The sequence below is a fragment of the Phymastichus coffea genome, unplaced genomic scaffold, assembly GCF_024137745.1.
Source record: "Phymastichus coffea isolate CEN01 unplaced genomic scaffold, Cenicafe_Pcof_1.1 PCOF00007, whole genome shotgun sequence".
NCBI lineage: Eukaryota > Metazoa > Arthropoda > Insecta > Hymenoptera > Eulophidae > Phymastichus > Phymastichus coffea.
In genome coordinates, this window is record NW_026706818.1 from 5,530,325 (window position 1) to 5,553,820 (window position 23,496).

Genomic DNA, 23,496 nt, shown 5'->3' on the forward strand with positions numbered 1-23,496 from the left:
TCCTTCGGCAGGTATGGATGCGTTTTTCACACTTTTCCGTTTTGAGGGAGGCACAGTGTAATCAAACATTACCACCCCTCTCCCTGGGCCACAAAGGTTGGCACTGCCCACTGTCTTTCACTCCTTCGCTTTCAAATATACTTTGGAGATCCGGAAGTCAAATTTGCTACGATATCCCTGACGCTTACAGGGAGTGGAAGCCTTATTAATCTAACCTCCTCGAAAGGAGTACCGATCTGTTTAAGGTTCGACGCTCAGGAAGAGCAGAACTAAAGGCTTGACCCTCGGTTTGGGCGCGACGAGACTCTAGTTGTCCCGACGTCTACCGCGTCGGAAGCACGCGGTCTACAAATCTTACAAGATTTGCTTGACCAGGTACCAGTACCCCGCAGAGGCCAACCCCAATTGGGATGTCAGAAGAAAGACGCAGCTAGGACAGTCAGAGGAAATTCCTAAGACGATCAACCAGCTAAGCCTCCCCTCCTGGGCTCGTTCAAAACATCCCACCCTGCGTACCTGTATCAACGGATTGCTCCCACGACTCACAGGTCCCTCGGAATTAGCCTTCAAATTATTATGTTAGCCATATGGCCTGAGTTCTCATAGGAGAGCGTTGTGTGTTTTGCCTTCTATTTCCTTGCGGGGATAGTGTTTTCTGTCCTACCTCGTGCAGGTACACACATCCGCAATTTTGAATGCAAGTCTTCTTTCAAATATACATTGCATTCACTTCGGGTCGACTTGCATTTACTGTTTGTCGAGGGCAATCGGTCGCGCATTTTGTACATCAGCATTTGCATTTGTATATGCCCGTACAGAAAAGAGAAGTTTATGACATTCTCTCCCAAAACAACGAATTGTTTGTTTGAGAAGTCTCCATTCTCTGTTGAGGAAGACAATCATAATCCGCCGCTTTAACAAAAAGATTTTTACACAAAGTGACCTGGCCAGCCGCGAGGCCGGCTATATGGTACACTATGTGCATCATCTATGTTTTTGCTGAGCGGATCGTAATCGAGCTTCCTGAGAGCGTCGTGATTGTAACCGCCACTCTCCTTCGGCAGTAGGGTACTCAGTAAACATATGCTGGAGAGGTGTAAGTCCTAGGAGAGGGAGTAGCGTCTCTAGCTGCTAGCTAGGAGCGTGCGCCGTATAGCCCTTGGAGAGGGGGCAGCGCCTCTAGCTTGCTAGGTGCATACGCTGTATAATGCGGATGCTGCTCTCTCTCTCTCTCTCGCTCTCCTTCTATAGTAGTGCCTGTGAGCTTTTGGAGAGAGCGTAGCATATAGTTTACCAAGCTATATGCTGCTCTCTCTCACTTTCTCTGTCGCTCTCCTTCGATAGTAGGGCGTGTGGGCCCTTGGAGAGAGGGTAGAATATAGCTTGGTAAGCTATATGCTGTTCTCTCTCTCTTTCTCTCTCTCTCTCTCACTAAGCAAGCGCTGTAGGAGTTTCATCAGATTTAGGGAACCTTTCGACCTCACAGTTAATTTTATTTGAATATTAATTAATAAAACTTATAGAATTTTCGTTTAATTACTAATTTATTGTTCAACTATACATTGAATATAATACAATCTGTCTAAAATCTTTATTTTCAGTAGTTGACATCGCTGTATTGAAATATTGAGTTGAATTTTTATATGTAATATTGTCAACTTCATCAATACCTTCCACTTCAGATTGCTGCTATCTAACTTTTATCCATGAAAACAATCTTTGCAACAATTGTAACGGCATATACAAAGTTAGCTGGTTTATTGTAATGATATGTGCATATGTTTCTGATGGGAAAGGTAATGCGCTCATTGGTGGACATCTCATTTCGCTTTCAAGTTCTAAAGCTTTTTATAGAAAAAAATAGTTTCTAATTAATAATGATTTTAATTTCTAAAAAAAAATAAAAATAATTTTTATACTTACTTTTCGGGTAATATTTTTTATAACCATTGTTTCTTTTTTAATCCTTTTATATAGATATTTCTAGAATTATCTAAATGATTGTTTAGAACACGTGCTAAATTTTTGAATGGAATAATGCCGGATCTCCATAATAAACCATGATGACACGTTTCTAAGAAATGATTCACTTTTCGACACTTTAAAGGAATTTGAAACCAATAATATGGTGGTTCGAAGAAACACACAGTTGGAATAGTATCCACATCTAATGGTAAATATGCGAGTTCTTCACAAACAAAAGAGTCGTTTAAACTTTGAAAGCTTTCAAAACCTAGTACGAATTGCATTTGAAAATATGCAGAAAGTAATGTGATCTCTATGAGATCCTAAAACCGTTGTGAGAGTAGAGGCAGGTGTTTGTTCTATATAAAGCCTATACCTCACCATTCGAAAGTATAGGGCATCATAGTCACTTTATAGTATGATTATAGGTAGTTTGTAATAAATTCCAACTATATATATATATATATATTTATATATATATAAATTTTCTTTTTTATTCAAAAGCATTGTATACATTGATTACATAATGTCTTGTTGATTTCAAACCAATTTTTAACATCACCACTAATTGGATTATATTGTACAATACGATCGTGTAATATTAAGCAGATTCAAATTCTAGGCGAACATCGACTGGTGCGCTTTTTAATGTTTCATTTTGTTTGGAGCAGTTTAAACTATTAGCGGCACTTTATTAATGAAATCTTTTTTATTGAGTAACGGATTGTTTTCTTCACCATAGTAAGCGTTTTGAAAATTAGTATACATATCGTAGAGAACAGCATACTGATTTTGTTTGATATTCAAATTGAGATTTCCATACGGATAGCATTGTGAATTGAGGAATAGCTTCACATTACTAATATTACAATGATCAAAATTACTAGAATTAACACTTGCTAAACTTTTACGTTTAGTTTGAAAAGCTAAAATAACAAAGCGAGACTTTTTCAATTGATTGGAAGTCTTAATACTCCAAATATGCTTTGATGTACGAGGTAATTTTGGATACTCATACATTTCCCAAGTACATAACTCATAGTAATTGCACGATCTCGTCCAATCTGATTGAGTAATTTGATTTTTTCTTTGTCTGCATCCATCACATATGGCATCAACCATTCAACCTTAGTTAAAGTAATTTTTAATTTTTCTGAAGCATCAGGATTCCTTACTGGAATACTTAAAATAGAATTCAAATCATATCTTGATCTTGTAAGAATAAGTTCATGTTTGACATTGACAACAATTTTCCGATAATTTTGAGCAAAGCCCATCATCATACTGAGACGGATAGTTATATCAAAATAACCTAGAGCATTACATATCAAAACTTCATTGTTATCACCATTCCACCCAGCATTTTCAGCGATAGAGCTCTCACATGGATTGTGTGAAAGCCAATTTTTCATGAGGCTCGTTAAGCCTACATTTTTCAATTTATCAATTTCAATAGCATTTATTTCATATCGTATTTCCTCAAGCAAATGACAGAGGGCGTTGTTAACTAATAAAGTGTTCTCCACTAGCGTAGTACCGTCTAACTTGGTCAACCGACCACAATCATACTGATATAAATCATACTGCCTGATGGAAGCAGAGATAAATCTTGATGTTGAATTGCTATATGGATTTCATCGTTATTATTGAAATATGATAGTGAATAAGACTGATGCGCATGAACATAATGAGCTATAGAGTCATCGAAATCGACAGCTGAATGAATGTCTAGAATTCCCTCCATATTGTTGTTGTTGTTTTATACAGCACACTAATATGCATAATATTTTCTTCTACGATTTTCGACGACTTTTAGTCTCAAGCTTTTCAGGAATTAAGCGTTCTAAGGTGTGAGCGGTCTGATAGCTCGCTGTTGACTGGTTGATGATTAAAATTTTTTTTTTAATACAGCTTTGACCGCCTTTTATATTATAAATGATACCCATTACTAAGATATGGTCTTTATATGTACTCGCTCTGTGATGACTTCTCCTTGAAAGTCAACTAGGTTTTCGTCTTGATCAACTATACGAATTTGAAAATGATCAATGCTCTTCACAGCGACTGAAAGGTAAATGACGTGAGAGGGAACTTTTATTATCTTATATCCAGGTGGGACTGCTGGGAAAAATTTATGTATAGTATCTACTTTACGATCATTTATGTAAGAGCCTGTAGTAATAATACACTCTACACGTAAAGCGTTGAATTTGAGTATAGTGACGGGTAAGTCAGAACTATGTGTTTCGTTTTCATCGAACGTGTGTTTAGTGAAGCCGAAAATTGATCCAATAGAATCTTCTGGTTCAAAATGTATTTTTTGACTGCACAGAATGACACTACGTCAAGTTTTATTATTTGCTTTCAGGCTAAATGATATACCTTTAGATTCTAATGCTTCTTTGAGAAAGCTTTCAATATCTTCTATTTCGTAGCTACCAGTCGGTAAAGTGATAGCTTCTTGACCTTCAATGCAAAATTTATTATAACCAACGTCAATGTTTGGTATTGAATTAAATCTTAATAGCTTAACTAGACGAAGAACGTATTTTTTGTTTGGTATCAATTCAATCTGTAGAAAATAATATGTTTCGAGTACGGATGATGTTCCCGAGAGACTCAATGTCAGTGTATTCGCCATGACAGATTCATATCAAATGATAGTCATTAGTTGAATGAGTATTTTTTGTACTAGTTGTCTTTTCTATAGTTTGTTTAAAAGAAATTTGAGACAAAGATGGCAGCAATTGTATGTATAAAAATCTTGATATCTAATAAAATTAGACATGATTCTATTAACTTTGTGCTAATGCAATAGATCTATAGGCGGCTGTAGATTACCAGAACTATCAAAATACATAACCACATCACCTTTCTTTTTATATGCTACCCAATGGGTACCAGATGCACGTTTATCATCTAAATTTACAATAGCTGTCTCTTGGTATCGGGGTCCATCGGTCGGTAGAGCATCACGCATGAAAACACCTCGAAAATTTGCAATTTTTAGTATTTTAGCATATTTTCTTATATCATGATCTGTCAGTGCTCGATTAGGTAAAATTACTTCGAGCTTTTTTTTTTAAATCTTTTCCACTTGAATATGGTTTCAGATGAAGTCTATAACCTTTACGATGTGGTTTCAAATAAAGTCCTTTACCAATAGCAGTAGCTTCCATAGTTTTATTGTATCTATGAGCTTCTTTCAATTAATTTTGAGCGATCTTAGCACTGTTAACGGCTTTTGCTATTGAAGCAGCTCCTCCAGCTAAAGCTCCAGTGGCACTCAAAGCAGCAATGGAATTAAACAAAAGAAAAGCTCCACCCACTTTACTAGGAATTGGTAGAATACGAGGCATATTTATTTCTCTTCTTCCTCCAGCCTTATTCACAGCTTCTATAGCGCCTTTTATAGCCGGACGAATGACGAAGAGTGATTTATTACTAGGTACAACACTTCTCGAGCCAGCGTTAATAATTTTTTTCAATGCAATTGACAAATTTTTACTTTTTTCATGAATCTTTCGTCGCTGTCGTTGTTGTTGACGATTTTTTAATCCTTTACCTCGTTTCTTTCCTCGTTTGAAAATTTTAACACCCATACCAAGGTTACTTTTAACTTTCATTATATTAGCTACAGCAAACGCAGCAACTTTCTCACTAAAACTACTATCTTTCGCCTGCACTATCCCAGGCCTGTTTAGCTAGAATTTTGTCGGCTTCGTTTCTCGCCTCAATGTTCTCTCGATTCTGAGAATAATCAATATTGTGATCTTTACAAGCAGCGTCTAGTGGATTTTTTCCAGGATCACCACGAGCAAGTCGTTTTTTTAATTTAGTTCCCGGTCCGCGATACTGATAACCAGACAAATGAGCTTTGAAGTCTTTTTTTTGTGACATGATGATACCTTATCAGAGGACAAAGTCTTAATTAAAATAAAAAATATATAAACAGTCTTTTTATAGTTAGTAGTCTCATTCGTCGTTCGATCGGTGACTAGAAAACAATATGGACTTCAAAGAGCAACCATTTAAGTTGCAAGTTATAAATTTGATAGTGTGGTTGAGACGGAAAAACGAGAAAAAAGACATGGTGAAATACTACCTGACAGTATACGAGCATTTTTCTGTGGTCCTAGTAACTGTGGGAAAACTAACTGTTTGCTATCACTAATCACACATCCTAATGGACTTAGATTCGTAAACGTTTATGTTTATTCATAGACCCTCAATCAACCAAAGTATAAATTTTTAAGATTTATTGGAATCGATTGATGGTGTACAGTATCATGCATTCACCGAGCATGAAACAGTTGTTTCACCAGATAAAGCTCATCCAAATTCCATCATGATTTATGAGGATATAGCCATTGAAAAGCAGGACTACGTGAGAGTATTCTTCTGTATGGAAAGACATAAAAAAAGTAGATAGTATCTATCTCCTTCAATCATACGCTCTCATGCCGTAGAACCTCATTCGAGATAATATGAATTTACTAGTTTTGTTTCGACAAGATGGCGTGAATATTAAGCACATTTACAATGATCATGTTAACTCAGATATGTCTTTTGAGAAGTTTAAAGCAATTTGTTGAAAATGTTGGAGAGACGATAATCATGGGTTTTTGGTTATCGACAGAGACAGACCAATAAATCATGGACGATATAGAAATGGATTTGATTCTTTTGCTATAAATATACATGAGTGAGTGGATGAAGATTATTTAACTTCAGAAATTGGAAGCGTAAACATGGCTGACTTTGAAAGAGAAAAGAAGGTGCTCGAGCAATTATCCATGGCTCGTGATGCCATAACACGCAAGTATCAACTAATAAAACGAGGTAAAGCTGATTTAGAAAAGACATTGCATGAAACTTTAAAACCTATGGTTGATCCATTGAAGAAACTCGTAAAGGCAACTACTGATAAAAGTATTCACAATGTTCATGTTAACTCAGATATGACTTTTAAGAAGTTTGTGATTATGCGTCATCACAAGAAAAATATACACTATCTGTGCTAGCCCCGCTTCGGCTAGAAAAAGCGACGGAACAGCTACTACCGCATGCAGCCGCCCACGCACGTCCAGATCTCGCGACCTATGGTCCCCCGAAGTCTCCCTGACCGATGCGCACAACCCTTACACCCGCGTACAACCCCTCGAGCACTCACGACTCGATCCGACACTCTCCCGGGAAGCTGGAAGCCCTTAAAGATTCCAGCCGTGATCAGTTGATTACAAGCCCCCGTAGACTAAAGTAGGGGCAACCGAGTGCGTGAGAGCAAGCGACCATCGATACGAGACCGATCGGACGCGAGTTAGGGGAATCGGCAAGACCAACGAGCAATAGATAGACAAGGATAGGCAAGTGACGCTAACTGGTCAGCCAATCGTTATCGGCTTAGAGGTAGCTAGACTAATAGAACGAAACCGACGCTATCTTTCTAGCCAGTAGGGAAATTAGGCGCCAACGCACGACCAATAAACAAATTACGCGGGTTAGAGATACCGGTATAGACGGCGCTGATACCCGGCTTAGCAACAAGCCAACCAATCAACTAATGACTAAGGGGAGGTAAGTTAAGAGAAGCGGCACGTCGCCGAAAAACGGCGCGCCAGTACCCGTTCAGCCCTGGTGCCGACCAGTGCGCCACTGAGCCCTGGAGCCAACCAGGGAATTTCTGCGCGAGTGCCGCGAGTAAGAGTGAGTATTAGCAGTGAGCGAGTATTAGCAGTGAGTGAGTATTAGCAGTGAGTTAGCATTAGAGCAACAGCATTAGCATTAGCAGAGCAGCAGCAACAGCATTAGCAACAGCATTGGCATTAGCAGAGCAGCAGCATTAGCACTAGCAGAGCAGCAGCATTAGCATTAGCAGAGCAACAGCATTAGCCTTAGTAACAGCAGCAACAGTAACAACGGCAGCACCAACGACGACAACCGTAGCGGTAGCTACAGCAGCTTTAGCGGCGGTGGCCGCGACCGCAATCACCTTAAGGAAGTGCTGGAGTAAGTACGCTTCTCTACTCTTAATTATCGCTTGATTGCCGAACGTCCGCGTTACGGGAGTACCGCACCACCCTCGCGCGTCCGATGATGCCGTTTTCGCGCATACTCTTATCGCTGACCTTCCGAGCATTTTTCTTGTTGTGCCGTCGTACTGTTCATTGTCCGAAAGACGAAATCGCCGCGTGATCGCCGAACATCCGTGGTGCGGGAATGTCGTATGACCTTCGCGCGCTTAAAGCTTCGCTATTATGCGTGTTTTCGTTGTTGACCTTCAGAGCGTCTTTTTTCTTTGTTGCGCCGTTATACTGTCCGATGTCTGAAAGACAAATTCTCCGAGCGCGCACGTCTATGTATCGTAAATTATTCGCTTAGCTTTACCGATCTATCGATCGACAAACGAGTTTTTCCCAGTTGTCGCGCGGAAAGCGAAACGTCCGCGTGCGTATTTGTCACAGTTCTTTGAAGCGATTTTCCCCCGCGAGTTGATTTGACGAAGCAAAGCATGACCTTCGCGCAGGCGAGGAATTCATACGCGTGTTGATATGGTCCCCTTTGAAGCCGGTCGAATACATTGCGCGAGTCGCGTCCGACCTTCGTCCGACCGACAAAGTTGTCCGTGCACACATCACTAGCCCTTGTTTTCGTTACGCGGTTATTGCTGTGAGGTGCTAACAACATCGGCCGGGGTAGTGATTAACCTTCGCGCGACCGACCGAATTCTTGCGTGTGTTTACCTCGAACGAGCTGGAATTTTCGCCGCAAGTAGACAACTCGACATTACGTAACTGCGTTCAAAATCCGTGAGACTGTTCGCCCAGGCTATTATCCGCCTAAGTCGATGTTGCGTCGTTGTACGCTATTCGCGTCCCTGTTAACCTAGATCAGGCTGACCATCGCGAGGGATTGACTACTGGGCTGACCTGGGGAATGTTGGCCCAATAAATTCGAGTCTTATTGAAATTGGTTTTATTATTGACTGTACCCACTTGATTACCTCGTTCCCCGTAGCTACCGCGATCGGTCCGCGATTAACGAACGCGCATGCAAACGACTTGATTGCCGCCTAGCCCAATAGCCGTTGCCGCGGGAACCACGCTACCAGTCGACGAAGGACCGGAAGGAACCTCTTCCCAGACTACTAATCCGTTAGTCGAGGCGCCTCTGTGACGCCTCCCTTGATATACCCGCTTCTGAGATAAGAGCCACCGTACCCCGAACCACACCTGACTAGCCGAACGAGCTGCAGCCGGGGTGGCCTGTAAAAACCACCCGTTGTCCCTTCTCTCTTTCGTTCGATGTTTTCCCCTTTTCCGGGCCCGAACAATTTCAGTCTAGGACTTCGCGCTCCTACTTTCATCTCCCACAGGTGATAGCCCGCGCGAGGTCGACGACGACGAGGAAGGAGGCAGCGGGGAAACCACCCGACAATCATCAGCGACCAGAGAGCCCCCGACAACCGATGTTGCAGCGCTACCTGCCCTCCTAACGCGAGGACACGGTAGCTGGCGCCCAACTTAAATAAATAAAAGCTGCATACACATCGTCGGCTACCTGCGCCGCTGGCGGCAGTGCGAGACCGAAAAAAGAATTGTGTCTACCATTCATTCAATTTTTCCCTCCCTCTCTCACCGTCCCAAGTTAAAAGTGATTTGTTCAAAATGTTGGATAGACGATAATCATGGATTTTCAGTTATCGATAGAGATAGACCATTCAATCATGGACGGTATAGAAAACGATTTGATTCTTTTGCTATAAAAATAGCGGAGTGAACGAATTAAGATTATTTAACTTTAGAAATTACAAGCATCAACATGGCTAATTTTGAAAAAGAAAAGAAGGTGCTCGAGCAATTATCTGAGGCTCGTGATACTATCAGATGTAAGTATCAACTAATAAAACATGACAAAGCTGATTAAAAAATACATTGAATGGAACTTTTAAACCTATGGTTGATCCATTGAAGAAACTTGTAGAGGTAGCTATTGATAAAACTAACGATAATACTGAACAGGAAACGAACAAGGAAAATTACGTTCGATAAAGTTTTAAGGTCAAAAACAACAGCTGATGCTCCCTATATATCTCGATATTTCAACAGTACTGTTAATGACTTAAATTCTACATTACATCCGCTTGATTCTACATTTGAATCCGCTATGTCTATTGCTGCTGCTCATGATGATGATGATGATAGGCCAGATGAAGACGAATTTAATAAGACTAGTGAATCATCACTTGATAGGACTGCAATAAATTTAGACAAATTTAGTTCAAATGTAACTACAAAACAACAAAAACAGCTATTGGATGATTCGATTGTATGAAACTATATTCGACTATGCATGAACCTCAACAGAAAAGTAATTTAGACAAGACATTTGGCGTTCGCTTGCACGAAAATACATACCTCATAGGCAATTCTCCAATTTCTTTCCAAAACGATAATGTGACTGTGAATGATAAAACATTCAGCAAGACGCCTGGTTTAATGGAACTTCTCTTTCGTAAAGAACCTGATTCAAAATTAATCAGTTCATCGGATATTGAGAATTATATAAAAATTCTCGAAATCACTAACGCTCATCGTAAGAGGTATGAAACAAATGGAGAATATCGCAATATGCGTGTAAATAAATTCAAAAAGTATATTGGTCCAAATTTATCTTTAAGTGATAGTGCTAAGAAGCGAAAATTGACTATTTATGGAAGAGGTCTTTTTCCTAACTATAAAGTAGCAAGAAAAGTAACATTATTTGATTATGTAAATTGGGATAATTCAAACGAGCTCGTTGATCGATTGAGATTGCTTATCGCCGAACAAACCGCCGGTAATTCTAGTCATGTTAATGAAATTCATTCAATTATTGAAGAATTACGTGAAGCTGGCTATATATATTAAGAGAATCCTAAATATTACTCAGTAATAAAATGAGTGTTGATGTGTTTGGACGTAAAAAAAGAGGGTAATCGAGGTCCTCCTGGTGTAGGGTATAAAATCATTAAAGACGGACAATACGACGTGAATAATAAAAGAATTTCTAATATAGCTGATCCTTAGGAGAGTAACGATGCTGTAAACTTACGAATGTTGCAAAAAACTAGTGAAGCTAACGTTACTATGCTTACGACTACAATAAATAATCTTAGAAAATCTTTAAATACAATAAGATTAGAATTGCGAACGTATAAAGAAGCGATTCAATATATACAAGCAAATAATAATAATGATAATAATAATAAGGAAAAAGAAATAAAGATTACGCTGTTTGACTTTTTACATCAATTTTAACAAATAGATTGAAAATGAAACATCAAAGAATGGAGGATGAGTTACACAAACCAGCACGTCGAAACTATCCTCGTCGAAAAGTCGATATACGTGGAATTGATGAGACCTGGCAAGCTGATCTTGTTGAGCTTCAAAGCTATTCTAGAGAGAATAAAGGTTTTCGCTATCTATTAACTATTATAGATACGTTCTCTAAATATGCTTGATGGTTCCAGTAAAACAGAAAACTACTTCAGATGTCACTAACACAATGGAGTCTGTATTAAAAAAAGGACGCATTCCTAAAAATCTCCAAGTGGATAGAGGCAAAGAGTTCTACAATACAAATTTTCAAAGTCTAATGAAAAAATATAAAATAAACCTTTATTCTACTTATAGCAATCTTAAAGCATCAATTTGTGAACGTTTAAATCGAATACTCAAAAATATTATGTACAAAAAATTCAGTTTAATAGGAAATTCTAAGTGGATTAACTTTCTCCCCAGTTTAATCGAATCTTATAATAATCGAAAACATCACACAATAAATATGAAGCCTAAAGACGTGACTAAAGAAAATGAAATGCAGGTCTTGACACGATTCTCTTACGATCATCGTCTTTTCAAAAAACCGAAATTCCACGTAGGAGATAAAGTGCGAGTGAGCAAGTCTAAACACGTTTTTGATAAAGGATATACGCCTAATTGGTTTACAGAAATTTTTACTATTCATCTTATTTCGAGAAGTAAACCTGAAACATATCACCTACTGGATTATCAAGAAAATCCCATTGTTAGTGGTTTTTATGGGCAAGAACTACAGAAAGCTATGTATCCTGATATTTATCTTGTAGAAAAAATTCTTGGAAGACAGAGAATGAAGTCTTCGTAAAATGGCTTAGCTTTGAAATACTCCCAATTTTTGGATAAATAAGGAGACTTTACGAGGTGTGTTCAAAAAGTAAGGTGACTTTTCAAATTTCACGGGCAACGTACTTTCGATTACCGATTTTTTTGTTTTGTTATGTTGGTACACTCTACCCGAACATCTGTACCAGGTTTCAAGTGTATAGCATTTTTTGTTTGGTTGTGAGAGGCGTAAAGGTTATAAGTGTTTTGCGTGCTCGGCGATTTCTTGCTATCGAAAAATATGGATCAAAGGATTTGCATCAAATTTTGTGTAAAAAATAAAATAAAGTGTTCCGAAACACTTTAAATGTTGATGGTGGCATACGGTGAAACTGTTCTGAGTAAAAAAAATGTTTTCAAGTGGTACAAACTCTTCCAAGATGGCCGGGAAGATGCCAATGAGGAGCCTCGCTCTGGACGTCCAAGCACATCAACAACTGATGAAAACTTTCAAGCAGTGAAGAAAATTGTTCTGGAAAATCGTCGAATCACTATCAGAGAAGTTGCTGAGGATGTTGGTATATCGCTTGGCTCGTGCCATGAAATTTTTTCTAACGTTTTGGGCATGAGACGTGTGTCAGCGAAGTTTGTTCCGAAATCGCTAAATTTTGACCAAAAGAACCGTCGCATGAGCATCGCTCAAGAACTGTTGAATGACGTCACCGACGACCCAGATTTACTCAAGAAGTATAGCAATGTATGTTCCAGCACACCTGCGGGGGGTCTGTAACCCTTTGGCCCCACCGGGCTTAATCCTTTAGCGCCCCTGGCTTAACCCTTTCATGTTAATAATAATTATTATTGTTAACAATTATTATTAACAATATTCGTGGGGGGTCGTTGGGTTAACCCTTTGATTTCCTAGCCTAACCCTTCCATGTTAATTATTATTAATATTAATAATTGTTTATAATTTTTTGAGGAATGTTTCTAGGGCTCCTAGTCCCTAGCGCTCCTAGTCTCTAGGGACCCTATACCTAGTGCTTTCAGTCTAATTAAATTTAAATGTTTTTTTTTTTTAAAGTTATAAATATATATTATTGACAATTTACTTGCTACATTGAGAATGAAACGAATAGAAAATAGCGATGATTTTTTGAAAAAAATGAAGAGACAGACCGGAGAATCGAACCGGAGTCCTCTGGGTTGGCAGGCTAGCGTTCTACCACTGGAGCCAATGAGATGTTCCTCCTAAACATCTCTGCTAGGAGAGAACCTTATTCCCATCCGTTCGCACTTTCTTACAATCATTATGATTATTTTACTATTTAAATAAGTATACAATTATTAGTTATTTAATATTTATTATTTTTAATTAAACATTGAATAGAGCACACTTTGTTGATAATCTTTATGTTCAGTGTCTGACATAGCTATTTTTAAATATTCAGTTGAATTTTTATATGAATTATAGTCATCTGTAAATCTTTCGACTGTGTCGATCCCTTTTGATTTTGCTTGATTTTGTCTTTCCATCATCCAATAGCGTATCCTTTGTATATTTACCGCAGCACATACTATATTCTCGCGATTTTGACTATGATATATGCATGATGGTTTAAATTTAAGACTTAAATCTTCCAATCGCGGACATCTCATTTCAGTTTCGATATCTAAAACATTTCTGTAGTTAAAAAAAAAAGAAAAACTAATTAAATTCGAATTTAGAATTTTGTAGTATTGTATATTATTTGAACCTACTTTTCAGGAATAATTTTTTTGAACCATTGCTTCTTTTGTAATTCTATCACATAAATATTTCTACAATTACGTAAATGACTACGAATAGTAAAATTTAAAAAATTATATGGTAAAATACCATTTCTCCATAATATACCTATAAAATTGTTTATATTAAATATTTCAAATAAAATCAATGTTAATTAACAATAATAAAAATAAATACCATAATGATGTAATTCCAACCACTTATTAACACTTTGATATTCAATAGGCAGTTTGAGCCAATGATATGGATGTTTAAAAAGTAGTACTGTAGGTGAAGTATTAGAATATACTGGTAAATAGGCAAACTCCTTACAAATAAAAATATTATTAGGACTCTGAAAGCCTTGAATATCTAAAATATAGTCCATCTTAGAGTATAAATCCCATTATTCTCTATTATATGTGAGCTGAATCGTATCTCAAAGCGATAATGACTATATTTTTATTCTGAAGATCTATATATAAACCGTTTAATACTAAATTAATAAGTTAGATGGTGCTACAGTCGGTTCACCCCCCACTCTTTCATTTGAGCTAACACTTCCATATACTGCCTACAGCGCCCACACTTTGTAGGCAGCGCCCTCAGTTTGCTGGCAGCGCCCTCACTTAACCTTTAAAAATCGCTTTGACCTAGCAAAAGAGCGCAGTCTCTCGAGACAGCCTGCGAGCTAAGCTTGCCTTACCTTACGCCATTTGCAAGTAGTTCCTCAGTAGTTAGTTGAATCCTTATTCATTTGTTAAACAAATCAATATTAATTACCAACTGAGAACAAGTTCATTTTAGAGCTGTTCACTATCTTTTCCATCCTTTCATCATAAAAATCCTTTATACAACTATAGACAAGTGACTCTACAAGACAATAAAAACTAGATAACTAACAACATGACTTCTATCGCATATTTTGAAGAAACAATTAAAAATTTATGGAAAGCTTATAATCATTTGGACGATTTAGATATAGACGATTGTATGAGATGGAGAAATCTAACAGTTAATGCTACAATTTCAATTAATGAATTTATGAAACGATCTGATTTAAGTAGAACAATTCGACAAAGGTGTCAAACTTGTGCTTGTCATTTGAATTCTATTGAAGTCAGTTTAAGTAAAACTATGAAAGTTGGTGGAAGTATACAACCATTAACAGCTATTCAGGATGAAATTCTAGGAGATGGAGTTGTTTGGCGACCAATTCATTCAGCCTTTAAAAATCGAATTAGTACAGTCTCTATAGTTAATCAAAATCATTTAGATATAAAAACATTTCTAGTTGCCGCAAATCAACTATTACATCTTAAAATACCTCAATTTCTTGCTATCCATAATAACTTAAAAATAAATACAGAAATGGCATCACAATTTATCATAAAGAAAAATCAAGAAGAAGATATTCGAATCAAGTATTTCAATACAGAAAATGTTTGCATTTATAAGACTACTGATCTTGATAGATGGTTTCAAAATAACGTTAAAGATATTATACTTAAACAAATCGAAGAATTTCAAGAAAGAGACTCAGGCTAGTCGTCAAAAACTATTGTTGGTCTCATTATTAATATAAATAAGTATAATCCATTTAAACCATGCTCGTATATACCATTACCGTCAAGCATAGATAATAAAAGAGCCTGTGTTAATGTTAAAAATGAAGACAATGAATGTTTGAAACGGGCTATACTTTCATGCCTTCATGCAGTTGAAAAAAATCCAAACAGAGTAATTAAGTACAAGCCCTATGAGAATGAAATGAATTTTGATGGTATAGGCTTCCCTGTAAGAATAAAAAGTATACCTAAAATTGAAAAGTTGAATAATATAAGTGTAAATTTATCTATACTAAAAAAATATGGATCGAAATATGAAGTCTCACCGTGCTATATAACGGAAATAAAACAAACTAAACATGTGAATTGCAACGATTATCGAAAATCGTTTAGATCCGCGTACCGGATTAAGAGCGAGCGCGATCGGTTCGCGAGAGAGAGAGAGCGCGTAGGGGCAATGACCGGGAGGGGAGGCTCCGACCGGCAGTATGACTGTGTCACTCAGTCAGTGCGTCGCGCTAACCTGTTCCCGAGCCGAGTTTTGTGTTTGGTGGTGTGCCAATAGCAGCAACAGTAGCAATAGCAGCAGTAGCAGCAACAGCAGCAACAGCAGTAGCAGCAACAGCAGCAACAGCAGCAACGGAAGCAACCGCAGCAGCAACAACAACAACAGCAGTAGTTTCGTTGGTGCGGCAAGCAGCGAAGCGGCGTTTTAACGATTCGCTAGTCGGATACGGTTGGCCACCGTATCCTCGTCGTTCTTGCGGTAGGTGCACCTTTTCCCCCTTTTCATTTGTTGTTAATTTGCGTGCGAATCCGCGCAGCGAGCGCGAAGAATTTATTTGTTGCGTGCGAGCAGGTAGTTCGCGGTAATCGCGGTTTTCTCTCTCTCTCAATCTGTGTGTCTTGTCATTCACGCGAGCGTGCGTAAGTCTCTCGGCCAGACCCTCGTGTAAATTAGTCGCATGAATAAAGTGCATTTTAATCGTTATTTTTGAATCAAATAGTCGTTATTGAGTCTTTCCTTTGTCCGGAGGTCGCGTCAGTGTTTATTTACAGTGGATTCGAATTCGCCGGTTGCGTAGCACGAATCGTGCGAATACCGATAGACGTGAATCGACAACCTAGGTTCCAGCGGCGGCCGCACGAGCGCTACTAGCAAGGGGCGACAGCGCCGCCAAGCGGTGAGTTGGGGGAACCCAACTTGGAATCGTAAGGAGACTCTGCGCAGGCGCACTCCGAGGCAAGGTAGGTTACTGTGCTTCGAGCACAGAGATAACAAGGCTTCGTCTAGTCGTAATACGGGCACTTTCAAGAGATTATCGACTAGGCGGCAGCCTGTTACATGGCGCCCAACTAGAATTAGGACTCACACACGAGGGAATTGGCACGAAAAGAGAGAGCGACGCGCGCGAGAGAGAGACGTTTGCGCGCGTGCGTAATAAGGTGCGAGAGGGTAAAATAACGCGTGGCTCGTTCGGTACGTGCTCTGCGGTAGGGGAAAGACGCCTCTCCGACCCAATAACACCTGCTTTTGTGAGCCGAGAGCACACTAACCCCAGGGGTCGAAGAGACGTCCGGAGTCGCTCTAACTCGAATAAAAGAGGTGACAAATAGTATTTAGGTTAACTTTGTGCTTTTTTAAGTGTTTACATACACGTTAAAGTAATTAAGTGGGGGTTAGTCACCGAGCGACAGTACCAGCAGAGCGCGCAATTGGGGTGTGTGTAGGGTTAGATTTACTAACCCGGTGGAGCTAGCAAACAGTTAGCCTCCACCTATAGGCAGGTAGTTGCGAAGTGGAAGTTCGTACTTCCTTAGGGTACGTGATACCTGCACACACCCACAAGCCACGCGTATTGTTGCCTTGTAAATAAAGGCGTAATTGGGTAGTTGGCGATAAAAATCGCAACACCCCGCTCGCGCCTTGGGCGATAGGAGGCGGTAGTGGTCGACTAGGGAAAATTAACCTCAACCGTCACCTACGCCCCAGCATAAGCGATATGGAGGATACCGCCGACGCGATAACCCGGTGGGCTTCGGAACTGCCTTCGACACAGCTGGACAGATACCTGACGCAACTGGAGTTGCGCACAGATGGTCCCAAGCTGATGCAGGCAGTTCGATTAGCGTATTGGTTGCTAGGCGAATATATCGACCTAGACTTCCAAGGAGCGGCGTTGAATAGGGAGGCCACACAACGCAGACGAAGGAGTCGAGAGAGGTGGCTGGAGTCCAGGCGACAAGAGTTAGAAGCAGCTGATGCCGAGGATCTTGTCGCCCACCCACTCATGCTGTTATACAGAGATGAGGTGGTAGAGGCGAACCTGACGCGGACTCTCGCGGTCTACGACAACTTAGAAGAGGAAAGTCAGAGCGAGACGGGGGAGCGAGAGCCCGCAGAGGAAGGGGGGACCGGCGAGGTCAAGGGGCCCACGGAGGGGGTCAGTAGTGAGCACAAGGGCTCCACCGGATCGCCGGATAGGCGAAGAGTCCGTCGTTTCGAAAACGCGGAGCTACAACCTCCAGAAGAAGAGGAAGAGCGGTGCGTGACCGAACGACTAAAGGAGGAGATTGAGCGCAACCGGGTCGGGATAAACCGCATATTAGAGATGCTGGAAAGACACGACCAGGTATGCGCGCGGTGGAGCGACCAGGTGACCGCTCTGCAGGTGGAGGTCCAGCAGTTAAGGAACAGGGACCCCACTAATCAACGGACGGTCATACCAGAGCGGCCCCGGAGGACCGTGGACTTCCAGTCCACGTATACGTGCCACTACGACCCAAGGGTACCAGGTAGTACCCCGGAACCCCAGCGACCGATCCCTGGCGAACCTCGAGAGGCTCCCCAAAGGCAGGTGCCTTCAAGGACGGAACAGCCACCAAGAAAAGGACCAAGAGACGCCGACATGGATGAAGGGCAGGCGATCCCGGAAGGATCTGCCTGGTACGACGCCAATGCGGCGTCGGGGTACTACGCGACTCGGGACGCGGGTAGGATTGTCCGAGGATGGAAGCTGCGATACTCTGGCACGGCTTCAGAGTGCGTAGACACCTTCTTGTCACGACTGGAGGATCTACGCGCGGGCTCAGGGCTAACGGACGGCGAAATCTTGTGCTCGGTATCAGAGCTCCTCGAAGGCGTTGCGAGGACCTGGTACGAGCTTAACAAATTCAAGTGGAGGAGTTACGCCGACTTCGTGGCAGGCGTTGGTTTGGGTCGAGTGAGCTGCAGCAACAAAGATTGCTGCAAGAGGCCCAAGCCCGATACCAGGAGAAGGGAGAGCTGGTGCGAGAATATGCCTGCCACCTCCTCTTCATGTTAGCCCAGCTACGCCCGCCGTTACCAGAGCAGAGGCAGTTAGATTTGTTGTATGCAAATCTCCTACCCGCCATCCGGATGCAGCTGCGGAGGAATGCGTTCTCCAACGTGGACGAATTCCATGCCCGGGCGACTGAAATCGAGACCGCCTTGCGAGACGACGAGCGCCCGAGGACCAGGCTGGAACCAACGTCCACGTTGTACCCCGAGCACATGGGGGTGTCAGCTAAGGCACCACCGCCCCGGGCAGGACCCCGAACGGCGGCCATGTCCAACAAGCCTCGGGGTAGGGAACAGCTGCAACCCGAGTCACCGGTAAAAGCCCCGGCCAGGAAACCCGAGGACCGGCTCACAATCGCCGCAACGCAGGCGACAGACCGCTTTGAGGATCTGTCGTCGCAAATTGCGACCCTGCGACGAGATATGGACCGGTACTCTAAGGAGAGGAAGGCTAGCTCTCCCAGGCGGCCGAGGGGTCGGCCGCAAGAAAAGGGGAGGAATAAAACCCCCCCAGGGTCTCCTGGCCAGCGACGAGAGGGTCAGCGGAGGAAAATAGACTACTCCCAACCGATTAAGTGCTCGTCTTGTGGCAAACTAGGCTTTACCAGAAGGTACTGCCCGGATTGCAACAAGGGAAACGGGCAGGGAAGCGGAGGACGGAGGTCCCCTCCGCGTCCCCAGTAAAGGTGACCTCTCGTCGCGGGTCGCTGGAACGGCGTTTTAACGATTCGCTAGTCGGATACGGTTGGCCACCGTATCCTCGTCGTTCTTGCGGTAGGTGCACCTTTTCCCCCTTTTCATTTGTTGTTAATTTGCGTGCGAATCCGCGCAGCGAGCGCGAAGAATTTATTTGTTGCGTGCGAGCAGGTAGTTCGCGGTAATCGCGGTTTTCTCTCTCTCTCAATCTGTGTGTCTTGTCATTCACGCGAGCGTGCGTAAGTCTCTCGGCCAGACCCTCGTGTAAATTAGTCGCATGAATAAAGTGCATTTTAATCGTTATTTTTGAATCAAATAGCCGTTATTGAGTCTTTCCTTTGTCCGTAGGTCGCGTCAGTGTTTATTTACAGTGGATTCGAATTCGCCGGTTGCGTAGCACGAATCGTGCGAATACCGATAGACGCGAATCGACAACCTAGGTTCCAGCGGCGGCCGCACGAGCGCTACTAGCAAGGGGCGACAGCGCCGCCAAGCGGTGAGTTGGGGGAACCCAACTTGGAATCGTAAGGAGACTCTGCGCAGGCGCACTCCGAGGCAAGGTAGGTTACTGTGCTTCGAGCACATAGATAACAAGGCTTCGTCTAGTCGTAATACGGGCACTTTCAAGAGATTATCGACTAGGCGGCAGCCTGTTACAGAACTTACTCTTAATACAAAACGAATACATTGATGAAAATGATACTAATAGACCACGAATATCAATAGATGAGAAAAATTCAAATTAGAAACTCACTACGTATGGATTAAAACTTTATCTGCTCTTCTTCATAGACAAGTTACTTAACATACTGAAAAAATTTATCTTTGCGAACGTTGCCTTCATTATTTTACTAACGAGAAAAATTTGAAATCTCATGAAGTTGACTGTTCCAAAATAAATAAGTGTCGGATTAATTTACCTGACGATGCATACTTTAGAATTAAAAAATTGTAAACATAAAGAGGAAGTTCCATTTATTATATACGCTGATATTGAATGTTTGTTAAAACCTATAGAAGATCCGAATAGAAATCTCAATGTTAAGAGACATAGTTTTCAAAAACATGAAGCCTATAGTATTGGATTATATGTAAAATGCCGTTTGATGATAGTAAGTCGATATATAAGTCATATAGAAAAAAAAAATGAAGACGAATCACCAGCATTATGGTTTATAAAGCAATTGAAGTCCCTAGTGATTGAGTTAGAAAAGATATATAATAATGCAATAAAAATGGATTTATCACTTATTAATGAACAGACGTTTAAAACGGCAAGAAGATGTCATATTTGCAACCAATATTTTCAAGATAACCACAAAACGAGTTTGTGATCATTGTTATTTAACAGGAAAATTTAGAGGTGCAGCTCACAATCATTGCAATTTGAATTATAAAAATGCTGCTTTCATACCAGTCGTATTTCATAACTTTACAGGCTATGACTCACATTTTATTATAACAGAAATAGCTACTAACTCAGAATTTGAAGGAAAGATCTCTGTTCTCGCTGAAAACAAGGATCGATACATATCCTTCACAAAAGAAGTTGCAAACAGTCGAATTAGCTTTCGTTTCATTGATTCCTTTCGATTTATGCCTACATCTCTAGATAAGTTAGCATATTATTTACCTTAGCTAGATATTGTACAGAGAGAATTTCAGAAAGATAATTACACTTTAGAACAGATTAATTTACTCAAAAGAAAAGGAGTTTTCCCATATGAATACGAGGTGTGATCAAAAAGTAAGGTGAATTTTGAAATTTAGCGGGCTACGTCTGTTCGATCTTCGACTTTTTTATTTGGTTATGTCGGTACACTCGTCTAGAACATACGTTCCAAATTTCAGCTTTGTAGTATGTTTGGTTTGTTTGTGAGAGGCATCAAGGTTAGAAGTGTTTTGCGTGCTCCACGATTTGCTGCTGTCTAAAAACATGGATCAAAGAGTTTGCATTAAATTTTGTATGAAAAATGGAATCAAATGTTCCAAAACTCTTGAAATGCTGAAAGTGGCATACGGTGAGTCTACTTTAAGCCAAAAAAATGTTTACAAGTGGTATAAACTCTTCCAAGAAGGCCGAGAAGACACCGACGACGAACCTCGTTCTGGACGCCCCAGCACATCAACAACTGATGAGAATGTTGAAGAAGTGAAGAAAATAGTGTTGGGAAATCGTCGAATTACCATTAGAGAAATTGCTGATGATATTGGCATCTCATTTGGTTCGTGCCATTCAATTTTGACGAGTGTTTTAGACATGAGACGTGTGTCAGCGAAGTTTGTTCCGAAATTGCTCAATTTCGACCAAAAGAAACGTCGCATGAGCATCGCCCAAGAGCTACTGAATGACGTCAACGATGATCCAGATTTACTCAACAGGGTTATAACAGGTGACGAAACATGGGTATACGGTTATGACGTCGAGACTAAGACTCAATCGTCCCAGTGGAGGCATTCTGGATCACCAAGACCAAAAAAAGCACGCCAAGTTCGATCAAATGTAAAGGTTTTGCTTACAGTTTTCTTTGACTGCAGGGGCGTGGTGCATCATGAGTTCTTGCCACAGGGTAGAACAGTAAATAAGGAATATTACCTGCAAGTTATGCGCAATTTGCGCGAAGCAATCCACCAGAAACGTCCGAATTTGTGGAAAAATAAAAATTGGCTTTTGCACCATGATAATGCCCCTGCTCACACATCGTTGCTTGTGCGCGAATTTTTGGCTAAAACCAACACAGTAACGATGCCACAGGCACCGTATTCCCCAGATCTGGCCCCCTGTGACTTCTTCTTGTTCCTAAAACTGAAGAGGCCCATGAAAGGACGGCGTTATGCCACGATTGAGGAGATAAAGACGGCATCGAAGGATGAACTAAACAAGATCACAAAAAATGATTTTTTGAAATGCTTTGAGGATTGGAAAAAGCGTTGGCACAAGTGCATTATATCCGAGGGGGATTACTTTGAAAGAGATAAAATAAAAATTGATGAATAAATAAATATTTTTTGAGAAAATTAAAAATTCACCTTACTTTTTGATCACACCTCGTACATACAAAATTTAAATAGACTAACTAAGACAGAGTTACCATCTATCGAAAAATTTCATAGTTAATTGACAGATAGTGATATTCCTTCTGAAGAATAGAAGCATGCTCAAAACGTATGGGATATTTTCGGTAGTATTTGGAAGAAAATAGATTTAGGAATGTATTCTGATCTCTATCTGAAAACTGATGTACTTTTACTAGTTGATATTTTTGAGAATTTTCGATCAACCTGTAAGAATGAATATGATCTCGATCCTGCTCATTATTACACTACCCCTGGATTAACATGGGACGCGATGTTAAAATATACAAATATGAAGCTTGAACTATTAATAGATATAGATATGGTTTTATTCATTCAAAAATGTATTCGTGGAGGTATTAGTCAATGCTGCAATAGATTTTCAAAAGCAAACAATAAATATATGTGTGAAGAATTCAATAAGGATGAGCTAAACAAATTTTTAATGTATTATGACGTAAACAACCTTTATGGTTGGGCTATGACTCAATCACTACGATTTGAGGGTTTCAAATGGGTTTCAAATGTGGATATGTCAAATTTTTTCAATATCTCTGACGATAGCGACGTAGGCTATATTTTAAAAGTAGATCTAGAGTATCTACAAGAGCTGCATGATTATCATAAAGACCTACCTCTTTGTCCTGAACATACTAAACCACCCGGATCAAAACAGAAAAAACTTTTGACAACGCTTTATGATAAAGAACGATACGTTATTCATTATAGAGCGATAAAACAAGCTCTCAAATATGGACTAAAACTCAAAAAGATATATAGATGGCTAGAATTCAAACAAAAACAATGGCTTAAACCATATGTTCATTTAAATACTGAAAAAATAAAGCAAGCTAAAAATGAGTTTGAAAAATTATTTTAGAAGATTATGATTAATGCAGTATATGGAAAAACGATGGAAGACGAAAGAAAACGAAAAGATGTGAAACTGATCAATCAATAGATTAGTAGATATGG

At 40.3% G+C, this 23,496-nt stretch overlaps 1 protein-coding gene across 7 annotated transcripts in view; it reads right to left on the reverse strand.

Annotated features, from left to right (window-relative positions):
• The window catches only part of LOC131668951 (guanine nucleotide-binding protein G(o) subunit alpha), an 853,882-nt gene that overhangs the window by 62,301 nt on the left and 768,085 nt on the right, over nt 1-23,496 (reverse strand). The window contains exon 10 of one of the 7 annotated variants that reach the window (XM_058943501.1): nt 13,646-13,776. The exons of the other annotated variants lie outside the window; for them this stretch is intronic. Within the exon in view, the coding sequence (XP_058799484.1) occupies nt 13,766-13,776 (11 nt within the window). The 3' untranslated portion in view covers nt 13,646-13,765. Of the gene's footprint in view, nt 1-13,645; nt 13,777-23,496 lie in introns of those variants that run through there. 7 annotated transcript variants of the gene reach the window in all.